Raw genomic sequence first — 14619 nt, forward strand, 5'->3', positions numbered from 1 at the left:
ATACAAATGTACACAACACTTTCCAGATGATTTTTTTTTCTGAAATTTTAATATCCATTCATCATTTTTGTTTTACTATGTTCCGTTGGTCTGTCACATAAAATCCAGATACAATACATCACAAATAGTAGTTGTCGCAATGTCACAAAATGAGTGTAATAGGGTGCGAATACTTTTGCAAGGCGCCGTATACAGACCCACCATTTTTCCTCCACTAAACTGAACTGGTAGCGCCATCTGATCACATATAGACCAAACAAGTGGTCCGAACCCATTCGAAGGGATTTCTTGATTCCCCTTTCCATTCTGCAACATCTGGACCGCTGTGTGAGACAAGCTAGCCAGGCTAGGCTAATTGAGTTATTCGCCCCTGACCTTGACAACTGCTTTGAGGGGAAAAACGAGGCAAACTTAATTTCCATCTGAATGAAGCTCTGCACATGAAGAACGTGACTCACCAGGCGAGGCAGTGCAAACGGCAGCCGAGGCTTTACTTGTTCCCCCTCTGAATGGGAGAGTGGTGTGTGCGCGTGTGCTCCAACGCGCTCATTCCTCAACCCCATCTGTCTCCTCCATTTACTGCATGCTAGCACACCCTCTCTTTGAGTTATGCCAAAAGGTCGTTAATCTTTGGCTTCCCAAGCAGTTAAAGACGCAACTTGGGCAGCGCACTCTTAGATAGGACGGCTTATTATGGAGAGCCACAGCCTCCCTCTCTTAAAGCTCATCAAAGGGAAGACGAGGAAACATCAAGGGGACCAAAGTGTGAGCCTTTGAAGCCCAGAAAGATCATCAGCCATCTTTGATAGAAAACCTTATAAAAAGAAGCAGGAAGCATGCACAGAACATACACACCACCATCAATAAGAGCCCCATTTTGTTCGTCTGCGCATGCTGAAATATAAACAGCTGGGTTTCCTTCGCTGCGCAACCTCACACATCCCTCCAGAGCCAACCACTGAAAGAAACTCCACTGCACAGCTTGCTTTATGTTGCATGACTGAAAATCACCTTAACAACCTCCATCCACTTTTACCCTCAAACACAGACACAGAGTCAAGTCGTCACTGGTGATGCGTAGTTTCACTGCACATCTGTGACGTTTTAATGTCTTCAGAGGTAGATTATAACTCCTAAAATCCTGCTCAGACATGATCTCAGACATCTAGAGATTTCAAGTTTCTTTTGATAATTTAATGGCGACCTCATAAGTCTCATGTTAAACCAGCCAAACGGCAGGAGTACTCTTCTGTTGTCTGAAACACAGGGCTTCACTTTTAGTGCCTTTGCCAGTGTTTAACTTGACCTTTTAATGTTGCTAGGTGGGCAAATTTAAAAAAAAAAAAAAAAAGATTGGTTATGGACCAAACCCCTGACCGCTAATGCTCTCATTCTGTAATAAAGCAGATTTCATTTATTTTTATTGCTTATGCTGAAGACTAGATAACAATGAGGTCCAGTTCAGGATCTAAAACGTTAGAGAATAGAGTATTACTGGCTTATTATGTTCTACAGCTCTTTGAACTGCATGTATGTTTTATCGTCGCCTTCTTAAAAAAAAAAGGCCCAAGTCATATTTTGCCACTTTTTTTTTTTTTTTTTTGGTCACAAAATGACTTGGGCCATTATATTTGAAAGGTAATGTGATCTATTCCCAGTTTATAGTTTTTATGTTTTGACCTACTTACACAAATTACAACTAGCTTGTATTTAAGAACCATAACTAGCAGCATTTTTTTTCTAGCCTAGAATTACACATATAAAAATTACAAATTAGAGGAAGAGACAAAAATGAACCACAGAGTCTTTAGCTTTTTTTTGTTTTTTTAGGGTATAGAACTAGTAGCTTGATTAGCATCGCTGTCTGTATACCTCAGCCTCTGTTAGTTTCTTATGGAATACATATCTTTTAACTCTTAGTTTTACAAACATTATAAACATTTGCAGAACCAGAATTGTCCATGGCTGACAGAAGCTAAAAACTCTAAACATTAGGAGAAAATAAGCTATACAATGTTTAGCATTTCTGCTGAAAGTCATACTCTTTCTCTCTTTTTTTAAGCAGCCATAATGCAGAGTTGTATTGAATGCAGCTTCTTTTCCAGAAGCTTCTTATACTTTCACAGATTACTCTGATTCCACGTATATCTAACTTTGAGTTTTCTTCCATCAGTAAAACTTCTACCGAGAAAATTGTTGCTGTTTGCTGGAACCATCATAGGTTTGGTGATTTCACCGATGGCAAAAACCGTCAGATTTCCAAACAGCCTACTCACAAAAACAAATTGTGTCTCCATATTGCTCAAGTTGTGATATTCCTCCCGTTTAAGTAGAAATATTGTAATGTTTTCCTTAGAAACGTTCCTCATGGCATCATTAAGGTTCAAAACAAACGTCAGAGTGAAATCGCTAAACATGAAAAGTAGATGTTTACACAAGAAAATCAACCTGCACTCTAAATGCTCTATATAATCATTTTTAATAGGACAGCAAATAAAATTGTCAGAGGGAGGCATCATAATCAGCAATATGCACGTTAATTATCTCCACAGTGTTATAAGCAAGCTACACATCAGCCTTGGCCTAAATTTTGAGTTTGTGTGCTAATTTTCTCTTCCTCTGTTGTCTGTGCGCTTGACTGTCTGCTCCTCCGCCCCTCCCCCCACAGGTGAATAATGCCACCGCCAGGGTGATGACTAACAAGAAAATCGTCAGCCCTTACCCTAATGGAGAGGCTCTCAGCACGCTGCCCTATGGTAACAACCGCAGTGACGCACGCCAACACCGAACCTAAAAAACCCAAAGGGAGAGAGGCAGTAGGACTGAAATTTCCACTTTGTCCTCTCTGCTTCCTTCAAAATGTTTAATCACGCTCGTACACATGCTATCTTATTAAAACGATTTGTGCAGTGGGTTAAGCTCTCATCGAAAAAAAAAAAACTGCATCATAAACTGTATATTAAAAGGCATTTCTTCAGAAAATGCTGTAAGCAGAAGTCTTTGGCAAAGAGCACAAAGTTGTAAAAATATAAGAGCAGAAATAGGGTATAGAAAAGTCATACTCTGAAGAAACTGAAATCAAAGCACATCAGCCGACTGTAGCCGATCACTTCTTAATTTTTTTTAGAGGTATTTTTAAAACTGAAGAGTCAGTAGAGCAACATGGAAGAAAATAGCACAATTAACTGGTTAAATCACAATATATAACTTATTTCTAATAGCATGTTAGCTAATAGTAGCTAATGTTCTCTACAGTGCTGGAATTTAGCATTATGCAACAATTGGTAATTATCTAGCTAGCATGCTAACAGTGACCTTCTCGCTATCACTAGCGCTAAACACTAGCATAATGATAGTATGGTAAAATTTAGCATACTATCATCAGGTAATATGCCACCATTAGCTAATATGCTACTAACATCATTTTTATTATAATAGCTAGCACTACATTTTGTGTTGAATGTAGATAGTATGCTAGCTAGCATTAGCAACCTTCCTATTGGCTAACAGCAGTTAACAGGTTTTGCTGAGTTAGAATTTAGTAGTTTACCACTTGTTGCTACATTAGCCACGGTGCTAGTAACATCTGCTATGTTAACATGTGGGAGTATGCTAACCACAGGTGGAATAGAGCCGTGGTGAATCACTGTTTCCAGTAATAAACACCAAACAAACAGTGCAAAGTAAAAGTGGTGCATTGGAGTACTTAGGCGAATTGTAAAGTGAAAACATTTTCTATATATTGAATGTAAAGGTTTTTTAAAGTGCTTCTTTTATTGCTTGCCTTTGCCTGTCTCTGTTACCAATCAGCAGGGTGGAAGCTAAGTCCCATGGTGGGAGCGGTGTATGGGCCAGAGATCTACGCAGGTAAGGGCGTCCTCCGTCTGCCAAACGATCGCAGCGACATTCTCACCTTCATCTCAACAAACCCATGTCATGTCCTTCCAGTCCCTGGGTTTCCCTACCCAACCGCAGCGGCGGCAGCGGCAGCCACGACGGCGGCGGCGGCGTTCCGCGGCGCTCACCTCAGAGGCCGAGGCCGGCCCGTTTACAGCGCCGTCAGGGCGGCCGTGCCTCAGCCCGCCATCCCTGCCTACCCTGGGTAATGAAAATCTTCCTGTTTAGTCAACAGCAGCTGTTGACGTCATATGCGCAGTAACATGGGACATCAGAAATAAAATCTTAGTCAGCTTTGTATGGTGCTTGAACAAATCTGCTCGCCCGGGTCTCTGTCTGACTCAAACGCTCAGTCGGTGGTCACCCTCAGCTTCTTTTCAGTCTGTTCGCAAGCAGCCGAAACGCGGCGCTCCGCTCTGATTGGATTGCGCCACACCACTGCGGGTTGATTTGAATAAACAGACGCCCTCCGACAGCAGATTTGCATAAGCACACACATAATGCAAAACGCAGTCACCTTGTACACAGGTTTAGCTACAGACGAACCAGTTTTGCCTGGGTCTGTTTTCTGTGTACCGTGCATGTCGTTGTGCTGTGATGACAGGACTAATCGGTGGGGGGTAGGGGGATGGTCCGCTGCTGCATTTCCACTGCGATCAAAGCAGATTTGAATGATTTACGGCCTAGCTGCTACTTGCTGTGATATGATTAAACTCGGGAATATGGAAATTGAAGGATGCAGGAAATACCCTCTCCACGCCGGCTCCACCTCCAGGCGTAATTCTCTATAAAACGACCCAATCAGAGAGGCAGTTTATTGCATTTCTCCTCGCAGGGGAACAGTCGCTCTTTACCATCACATTTTAGATTCTTAAACTTGACATATTGGCCCCGGGAGCAGAGCTGGCCCCAGGCAGATGTGAGTTAAGTCCCCACACTACCACAGGGGCCAAAATAACACCAAGCCAGCATGATAACATACATGCATTCAAAGTAATATTCAACAATATAAACTGCATAGAAAAATGTCTGTATTGTTGCATAGTTGGTGTACCAAAAATAAATTACATGAATCTCTTCTGTTTATTGGATGCTGCTGCTACTGTTGGGAAAATATGATAATATCAAACTTGTTAACTTACTGTAAATTTGGTATTTATGAGCTGATGTTACTTTAAAAATAATTAAAATAGTGTGGAATGCTTTAATACTACTCTGCATCTCAAAAGCCAATGTTTTTTTTTTTTTTTTTTGGTTGCTACTCCTGCATGGTTAAAATTAAAGCGGCAGTACGAAACTTTTACTCAAGCATGTTTTTTTTTCATATTCATTAAATATAAAAACTGTCATAGTGTGACAGAATCACACGAGACATATAATCTGTGGGAAAAAAATCTGAGCAAGTCGTAAATGTGCTTCAGAAATGAACTTTGATTTGACTTGAGCGCAAACATGATTGAAAGTGCGAAGACCCTCCTCTTGGCTCAGATTGGTTATTTTTATGATTAGTGCTGGAAGAAGGTAGAGGAGCTAGATTTTTTTTTTTCAGATCATCTCTTATCATTATGCTGTGACGGTAAGATATAACATCAACAAATAAGTTTAAAAAAAAAATTAAAGTTACATGCTGCAGCTTTAATAGCCATGATAACACTGGCATTATGCTAATGATAACAGGTATGTTACAGACATAGAGTAGCTTAGGAATATTAAATTATTTGGTGTTGACATGTTGGCATTGATGGGGCCCTCAAATGAAAACCCGTTTAGGGCCCTAACAATGTTTGGGCCGGCCCTGCCCTAGGAGTGAAACGTACAATTGTTTCCAGCTGCACTCATGGAGCTTAAATGGAAGTTGTATTTCCTCTGCATGCTGCATGGGTGTGAAATAACACTTTTTTTTTCTCTGTTTTTTCTCCTCTCTGTTCCCTCTCTTTGTTTATGCTGTGTTGTGATCCTCATCCACCTTGGGGGGTTTTTTGGGGACTGTGCACCACTCCGTTTGCGCCCCTCCCTCCACTCCGCCACACCCTCCCCTCCTGTACCTTCCCACTCCGCTTCCCTCGTCCTCTCTGTACATCTGCCATGTCCGCCCCCCCCTCCTCGTTCCCCCTGCTCTCAGCGTGGTGTATCAGGATGGGTTTTACGGAGCTGCAGACTTATATGTAAGTAAACTCACTTCCGAAACAACACGTCATCTCTGTCCCTGCCTTCACGGCCTTCTGTCTGCTCTGTTGTTTTCGTTTCGTTTTGTTTTTTTTCCTTTTCCTTTTCCCTCTCGGGGTGATTCTGCATGTGCATTCAGCCGTGCGCCGCACAGAGCTGCCTGTATGATGGTGAAACTGCTCAAACGCGTCAGTAATTTGCAAGGTACTTCATGCTGGAGGGCTTTTGGTATCTGCAGTAAAAAAGAATAGTGACAAACACATACACACGCACACAGATCTGTCTGGGTTTAAAAATAACAAGCTGATTAAGAATAAAAAAAGAGACCATCTTAATCATAGTAAGGAGGATCTGAAACACCACTACAAAGGCTGCTTTGTGGGCGGATGCTGCGGTGTGCATCAGTGTGTGTGTGTGTGAGTGTGTGCGTATCCAGGTTGACAACGGCTGTTTCTGTTCTCTCTATAGACTAGTGTTACAGGACTCAGTCCTTAGTCCCAGATTGCCTCAGGTAGGGTCACCTCACCATCGAACCTCCAGTGTGCATTGTTTGACTTTACTACCTCCTCTGATCTTACGAATCATCCTCTGATCTGATCTGGAACATGTCGTCTTTTAGTTGTTGAGAAAAAGGCTTTGGAGTTTTGCTTTACTTGTTTTTATTTTTCTTCTACTAACTCACTGAATCTTTCCACTTGTGGAAAAAGGGGAACTTTTTGTTTGTTCACTAAACTTCTACTACTACTAAAAAAATATATATAAATATATGTATATTGCTTGTAGTCTTTGTCACAAGCTGTTCAAAAGAGAACCTGTTGGCTGTTCAGGAAATAAAATTGCAATTATTCGATCTTCCCATTGGCAAAAACGTGATTTTTTTTTTTTTTCCCCTTCATTTACAGTCGTAGTTTTTTTTCATACCTGCATTAGAGTTACAGTGCTGGTCTCAGTTTTTGTCACATACATTTTACTGCAAATATTTTTATTTGAGTTCCTTTTAATCAATGGTAAAAGTAAAAAAAAATCCATATTACAAAAAATTATTTGGACAAAAATCACTAGTTTTATTATAATTGGTGTCCAAACTGGCAACTTATTTCATTTTATTTATTTTTAAAAAATTTAATCTAATTGTTCAACAATAAATAAATTTTTTAGGAAGGCAGTATAGCCTTAAAGTTCCAAAATATTAAAGGACTTTCAACTGTTGCCTTATTAAAAGGAAAAACGGGAAATTTCCAAATTTTTTGGTTCAACCGTTTCATTTTGTTGGCCAAATTTGTACTATTCTTGACTTGCGATAAAGAGGTCAAGCAACGTAATTTCAAGGGCCACAAATGGTCCCTGGGCCACACTTTGGACACGCCCGAACCGGTGCTAACGGGTCGAACCCAAGCTAAACTGTTGACGTGCAATTTTTGTCACCTCAGTCTTCTTCTAAAGCATTTCAGCACCTTTGAGCCAGGAGCGTCCTGATCCAATATTCATATTGGAAATCGGTCCGATATCAGACGAAATATGAGTATCGGACTAAATTGGTCTTTATCTGAAATCTGCAATGACGCTACTTGACAAAAGAATTTGCGAAGCAGCCAAATCCAGGAGCTGCACTTATTTTCTTGAACGCTGATTGGCCGAACCCCCAAGAGTGGAAATAAGGAAAACTGTAGATGGTAGCTTCTGCGGCGGTGCTAAGACGGCTTCCGCTGTGCGCGTTAATGCATAATAATACACATTTGTTGTTTAAAACGGTTAAAATACAAGCATTTTTTTAGAGTTGGGTCTCAAGTATTTGCCTGATTTAACTCCTCGTGGGCTTTCCCGGCGCCTTTCATGCTGCATCCAAAACTGCAGCCTCTGTTCAACAACTGTGACCAAGAACTGCTGACTGTTTTCTTTTTTCTTCCCCCAAAACAATTATAACCGTGTTACAAACACAGCTCAGCCATCGATTTTATTATTTTTTTCTTGTTTTTTCCCCCCACTCCCACTTAACCATTTAGAGCTCTGTGGTTTGGTTTAGCGATTTTAGCTAGCAAGATTCTCTTTAAGCCTTCTGCCTCCAGGTTGAAGCGGAGAGCATGCGTTCTGCCTGACTTGACCCCCTCCCAGGATAATAAGCCAAGCATGCGCTGATCAGCTGGTGCATGCGGCCCTACTACATTGCTGTCACCCCCTTCCTCCTGTTCCCTCCACCCGCCTTGAGAGCCCCGCTCCCCCCCATTAATAACCCCACCCTCCCTCTCCTGCCCTTGCTGCTGCTGCTTTTTGCCCTACAGGAGCCTTAGAGAACGATCTGGTGTTTCTTTTCGGCTTTGCTGATCTCACATTCACCTCAGGTTCAAATGCAGTGGGGGTGTTTGCTGTTGTTGTTTGTTTTGTTTTGTTTTTTTCTTGTTGAACTCTGAATTGTAATTCTGGGTCATGCATGGAGTCTCGGTGCAGAGGGATGATTTTGTCTGTCTGGGCCTGTGTGAGTGTGTCCTCACTTTGTTCTCATCTTTTCTTTTGTCTCTTTATTTGTCCTGAATCCCTCTGACAGAACAGTTTGTAACATGAATCTGATCCTCATTATCATCATCAGCATCATGTTGAGCCACCATTAGATTATTTTTCTCTTAATCATTTGAGTCCTTTTTCTCCTCCGCACAGAGTTTAAGTTTTGTTCCCTGAGCAGGACATTCTGTCTTCCACCTCTTTTCCCTCCTTCCCTTTAGTGGTAATACAGTAATCCTGACACTCCAGTGTCCTCTGTCTCTTCCTCTGTCTCACACTGACACATTGTGCTCGTTGTTTTTTTTCTTTCCTAAGTTTAGATGTATATTAGTTATTTTTAGGATACCATGAGGCTTTTATGTGATAAAATTCTTTTCTTTTTTTTTGCAAATAATATCACCTGTTCACAGTAGCTGTTTCCTCCTCGGAGCCATGCCAGTTAGTTGTGTGTGTGCATGTGTGTGTGTGTCTCCAGGGAGGCTATCCTGCCGCTGCCGCCGCCGCCGCTGCCGCCGCATATCGCTACGCCCAGCCTGCTGCCGTGACCGGAGCAACAGCCGCTGCTGCCGCCTACAGTGACAGGTGAGGCCGAATGACTGGCTTATCCTCAGATGAAGATAGAAAATTGTTAACGTTCTGACCTTTTGTTTTATCATTGATTATTTAGTTATGGGCGGGTATACACTACAGATCCGTACCACGCGTTAACTCCAGCTGCTGCTGCCTACGGAGTGGGAGCCATGGTAAGAGTCACGTCTCTAAAATGAGAAAATCTGAGATTTATTGCCACTTTCTGGCACCCAGCTTTTGTAAAGTTTGGATTTGCCAATACAAATTGCTCTTTAAGAAGGTTTTCTTGTTTCCCGTCCTGCTGTGAGTGGTTCTCTGTGAGCCGACAGTCCTACAAATAACATAAGATTTTCTTCTTAGGTTAGCAATTAGCATGGTTAGCACGGTTGTGCTGTAAACAGCAGCTTCACTGCACATCCTCTGGAATGTTGATCAATACCTAACTAATAGATGACAGGTGTGGAGGGCGCACTTCTGCTAACACGCTAATAGCTAAGCTAAATTTTTACGTCAAGCTTTTACTATTTTTGAAAACAAAAGTAAATTTTTCAGGATTCATTCAAAAGTGCCAGTTTACTTGGTTGTTTCGTAAGCTTTCAGCTGAGTAAAGTTTGATATTTGTGTCCAGGTTTTGTTCATCTACTGTCAGGATTTCTTCAAACAGTTAGATGTTTATATTCATGCTCTTACTTTGAAGTGTATGAAGGATGTCTCGTTTTCTCTGCTCGTGTCTTTTTTCAAAGAGACACACAGGAACAAAATGAAACATGGACAGCAGAGAAGACAGGATCATGAATGCAACAACTAAGGCCGTCATAGAGCATGTAAATTGGTTCTCTAGGGTTGTAGCAACATAATATTATTCAAAAATGAAACAACAGAAGACCATTTTGAAATTAGTTTTGGCCATTCATATGGTTTTACTGCTGGAACTAAACTAGAACTCAAGATTATTTCAAACATAAATATAGTCTGTTTTATAAACTATAAAATAGCCCGTTACCACAATAAACTCTAAACGAGTCATGTAACAACTCTGCAACTTTGAAAAAGACCATTTTCAGGAACCTGTAAAGATTCAAATAAACGTAGACATTTCTATAAGGGTCTAATTTTGTTGTTTTTGTCTGTCCTCTGTCTTCCAGGCTAGTTTATACCGGGCGGGATACAGTAGGTTTGCTCCTTACTAAAGCCACAAAAAACAAAAAAACCCCAATCCCATCCAAGGAATTCCACTTCTCTCCAAAACTCCCTCTGAAGCTCCGTGTTTTTGGCAGGAGCCTCCCCTCCATTTTATCTGCAGGCAGACTATAATAGTGACAGCTCACTTCTCACTTTTTTTTTTTGCCAGTTTTGTTTTTTTCTCTCTCTTTTTTTTTTGTTTTTTTTTTGGGTTTTTTTGTGGTCTTTGCCACATCACCAAAACCAAACTGCCTGTAATTTTTTTTTTTCTGTCGCCGACATGAAACCAGTGGGGGGTAAAAGACAGGAAAACAAAAACGCAACAAAAAAATCAGAAAAACCTGCTATGACGAGGGTCCCCCACGTATGAAGCTGGAGCCTGCCGCTGGTTTGAACTTCAGAGCAGCGTTTGGGATCATTTTAAGAAAGAAAAAAAACTACGGGACCCAGGCGGAGAGGGACCTCTGAAACACTACGAATCTTTTTTTTTTTTTTTTTTTTTTTTTGTCTCTCCACACGAGCTGCCCTGTAACTCGACCCACTTAAACCCGCAGCTCCATTCAGCACCAAGCGTAACGTTTCTCTCTCCCGACGTTGGACTGAACTGCGACTCCGAACTGCCACAGCGTTAATGTGCAAAGGTACTCTCTGTTTTTAAACACTACATTTATAGCTACGCACAGCGTAGATCTGCTGCAATCATCTTTTCCGGCTGAATAGTTGAAACAATAATGAGAGGAGAAAAAAAAAACTAATGGATGAAACCAAGTACTTGATTCAGGATATAGGATTTTTCTTTTCTTCATTTCAATGATGGAAACCACTGCTTCGAACTATATCCCACTGCCTTCATCTTTGTCATTTCAACCCAGTATACTCTAGAAAACTCAAGAAGACGAGATAATCAGTCCTCCGATGCGTTTGAACGTGACAAGGAAAGATGTGTTTTTTTTCTGCATTACCTCAGTTGTTTGGTTTACAACTCGAGCGGACGTAACTATTTTCTCCGGCGGACGTAGATTCCAGTTCGTTGTGAAAGTTCGGCGCCTCACTCGCTCTTGATACTTTACTTTTGCTTCTTTCAAATCAGTCAAAAAGGAAAAAAAGAGAAGAAAACAAAAAACAACGGACCCTGTACATGTTTGTGTCCCAAACCGTCAAGACATTCCAGCTGCAGCGAGCGGATTGGACGGACATGAACGCGACAGGACAGAAAGGAAAAGCGGGAGCAGCTACGAGGGAAACAATTCAGTTCTGTTCCTTCTTTTTTCTTTCCTCCATTCTTTTTTTCTTTTTTGTTGTTGTTGTTTTTTTGTTTTTTGTTTTTTTTGTTTACACTGCAGTTCCAATCCAGCAGCATGTAGAGATCACAGTAATATAATGAAGTAGGAAAAACAGCAGAGAAAAAAGATAGGATTTCATCAACTAGTTTAGTTTAAAATTCATCATGTTGTGGTTTTTACTCCTGGTGACTGAAGGCGTCATGCAAACGACTGACTTACCACTTCCCTCTACGAATCTCACTATCATTTGCCTTTCCAAAGATTTCTTTCTTTCTTTTTTTTTAAAGACAGCACATCTAATTTCTTTTTTTGTTTGTTTGTTTGTTTTGGTTCTGATGTATTTCTTCTGTTATTTTTCTGTTGTTTTTTTAAAGACTTTTACTTTTGCAATATTTTACCCAGCGGTTCGCAGCTGTACCTCGTGAGGGGAGAAACGTCATCAAGGCAAAAACGACAAAAGCGTTGAAAGATTTGCAGTGGACGTGATTTGAATTTGCTTCTCACCCTTAATTTATTGAGGTGTTTTTGTTTTTGTTGTTTTGTTTTTTTTTTGGAGGGGTGGGGGGTTGGAAAACAAACACAAACACAGCGTTAGATGTGCAGACGGAGGAAATCGGAGCAGGTAGAAATGGGTCCAATGCCGTCCGCGTTTCGTGAACGATGCGACGGCGAGAAGCGGCGCCCGTCGATCATCAGCTGACAGAATGACGGCGCCGGCACGCGGACCGTCAGGAGGATCGTCCACGTTTGAACATGCCGCATCCCTTCGACGCCCAAACGTATAAAGTACGCAACTCTTCCACGTTGGGTACGAGTCAAAATATCACACGCAAAGCGCGTGGCGGCATCACGTCGACGAGGCGACGTCGCACGTAGTTTCCACGCTGCAGACGCGTCAAAAGGAGCGCAGGGGATGTGACGCTGCCGGCCTTCCAGAGGAGGATTGGTACCAACGCGACGCGTGATGTGCCGTGTTTTCTGTTTTTCTCGTATGATTGTGAAATCCGTGTGCAGTAGGTCCAACGAGTATTCCTTGACGAGCATTACCTCTTTATTTTATTTTTTTTTGACTTTCTGTTCCTTACAAGTATTATCAGAAGTGTTGCTATGCATGCTCTTGCGAGAGAGGAAAGGTGTCAGTCTTGTTTTTTTTTTTTTTTGTTCTGTTTTTTTTTTTTTATTATTATTATTATTATTTGTGCATGAATTCAAATCCTAGTGCTGGAGGAGGATGGGAGTGTTTACGGCTCACGAAGTGGGGAGGGCTTTTGCGACGTGATGCGCCGCGACGTGACTGACGAGGAACGTTACGGAAAGTCCGGGCTGAAAGTGTTTGAGGCTCAACGGGAGGCGACAGGAGCGCTCCGCGTTACTCTGGCGGGGAGGATCTCTCGCCTGGGCCTCTGTCGTCCTGGTGAACGTCCGGTCGTTTTGGATGAATAGTTCAATTCGGCTCCGACTCATCCGAGGTCGGATTCTGGCACGCGGAGGGATCCCCCCGCCCCAGATCCCCAGCCGACGGGTGCATGAGATGTTTGCTTGTTCTCATATCTGATAATTGGGGCAAATTGTATTTGGAAAGTGTCAAAAAAAACAAAAAACAAATGAAACGGATTGATGCGAAGGAAGCAAAAGTTCTCCTATCCAGCCAGCCAGCTCAGTGGGAGTCTGTACAGCAGTTAATAAATGGGTTTGAATTGCATGTGAAGGTTTCTTTTCTATGTCACATGCTCTTAAAAGCTCATTTATCCAAGTGATTTTTTTTAAATAAGTGAAAGTAAATAAGTGTATTTTCTCATGATGTTTTATTTTTGCCAGCCTTTTGTCTGCCTTTTGTTTATTCTCTTCATTATTATTGAATGTATATAATAAACTGTTTGGTTTTTATGCTGGTCTTCATGTCTTCTCTCGCCTGCAGGTTTGCTCGTCTCTCGCGTCGCCTTGCAGAAATAGTCCGTTTTTTTTTTGTCGCACCTCGTCACATCACAATCGCAAACGTCAATCTATGTTGCGATTTTTACAGAGTGTTCGGCACAGATTTCCTTCATTTTGGTCGACCGGCCCGATGTTTGTATGTCAAGCCGATCTCACCTCCCTCAACAAAGGTCTGAAAATTAACCGCTGACCCCCTTTGCTTTGCCGAGACTCAAGAAATTTGACTGACAGAGCACCAGGTTGTGTCTGCATATGCTCAGGTAACTATAGTAACTTTAACTTTTCAGAGGGGGAAACAAAAAAAAAAAATCTTAATATCTCTAGGTCAGACTTGTTCAAAATCACGATCGGCCAGAACACAGCAATCGGTGCATCCGTAGATTTTTGTGATGGCCGGAACATAATAAACCGTAAAGGAATGTTTCAGGTCATTTCAGTTGTTGGTGTAACGTTAGAAAGTCTTAAATTCATATCAGGACAATACGCCATGTTTTGTCACGGAAGAATGATTTGACTTAATCTTGTACTTCTAGTATTTTTTGTTTTGCTTTTAGGGAACTGTAACCTGATTCGAAAGCTTTTAACTGCGCCAGGAACTTTCCAAAAAGCATCGAAAGGCGAGCAGCAAGTGGCTCCAATTACTGGAGGGACTTTTTCGGGATAGTTTTACGACGCTGCATTTTATTATACTTTTTTACTTTTGCCCGGGTAATATTGATATGGAGTATCACAACTGAAGTATTTGGCAATTATTTTGTGATTATGTTTCACGTTTACATAAATTCCTCATTCTATTTTGTCTGCCCAGTTCAAAAATATGACACCTTTGTTTACTCCAGTTTCACTTGGATTAGTGCTACTTTGACTCGAGTCTAGTCTCTGGGTTCTCTGTCAGAAAACGAGGTGGAGGTCTTTGGCTTCAGCCGAGATGACTGATGGATTGCAGAGGCCTTGTTCTCCCCGGGACCCGAAATCCTCTGAGCGATAAGCGGCTCCACACTTTTCCTCGTGGATGCCAAGGGGGAAACAATCCGCTGGAGCCAGCTTTAATTGCATGTGGAGCAAATGGGCTGGATGCGACAGGAAAAAG

General features: G+C 41.7%; 1 protein-coding gene across 12 annotated transcripts in view; it reads left to right on the top strand.

Annotated features, from left to right (window-relative positions):
- rbfox2 (RNA binding fox-1 homolog 2) overlaps positions 1–13481 on the top strand; it is a 65858-nt gene extending 52377 nt beyond the window's left edge. For 4 of the 12 annotated variants that reach the window (XM_055035499.1, XM_055035502.1, XM_055035507.1 and 1 more), the window contains 3 exons: positions 2669–2756; positions 3814–4102; positions 6020–6520. In XM_055035499.1, the coding sequence (XP_054891474.1) occupies positions 2669–2756; positions 3814–4102; positions 6020–6314 (672 nt within the window). In that variant the 3' untranslated portion in view covers positions 6315–6520. The other 8 variants (XM_055035505.1, XM_055035506.1, XM_055035500.1 and 5 more) reach the window with 8 other exon arrangements.
- Positions 13482–14619: the final 1138 nt, after the last annotated feature.

This window comes from Poeciliopsis prolifica, unplaced genomic scaffold (genome assembly GCF_027474105.1).
Source record: "Poeciliopsis prolifica strain line A6 unplaced genomic scaffold, Auburn_PproV2 SCAFFOLD010, whole genome shotgun sequence".
NCBI classification, from domain to species: Eukaryota; Metazoa; Chordata; class Actinopteri; order Cyprinodontiformes; family Poeciliidae; genus Poeciliopsis; species Poeciliopsis prolifica.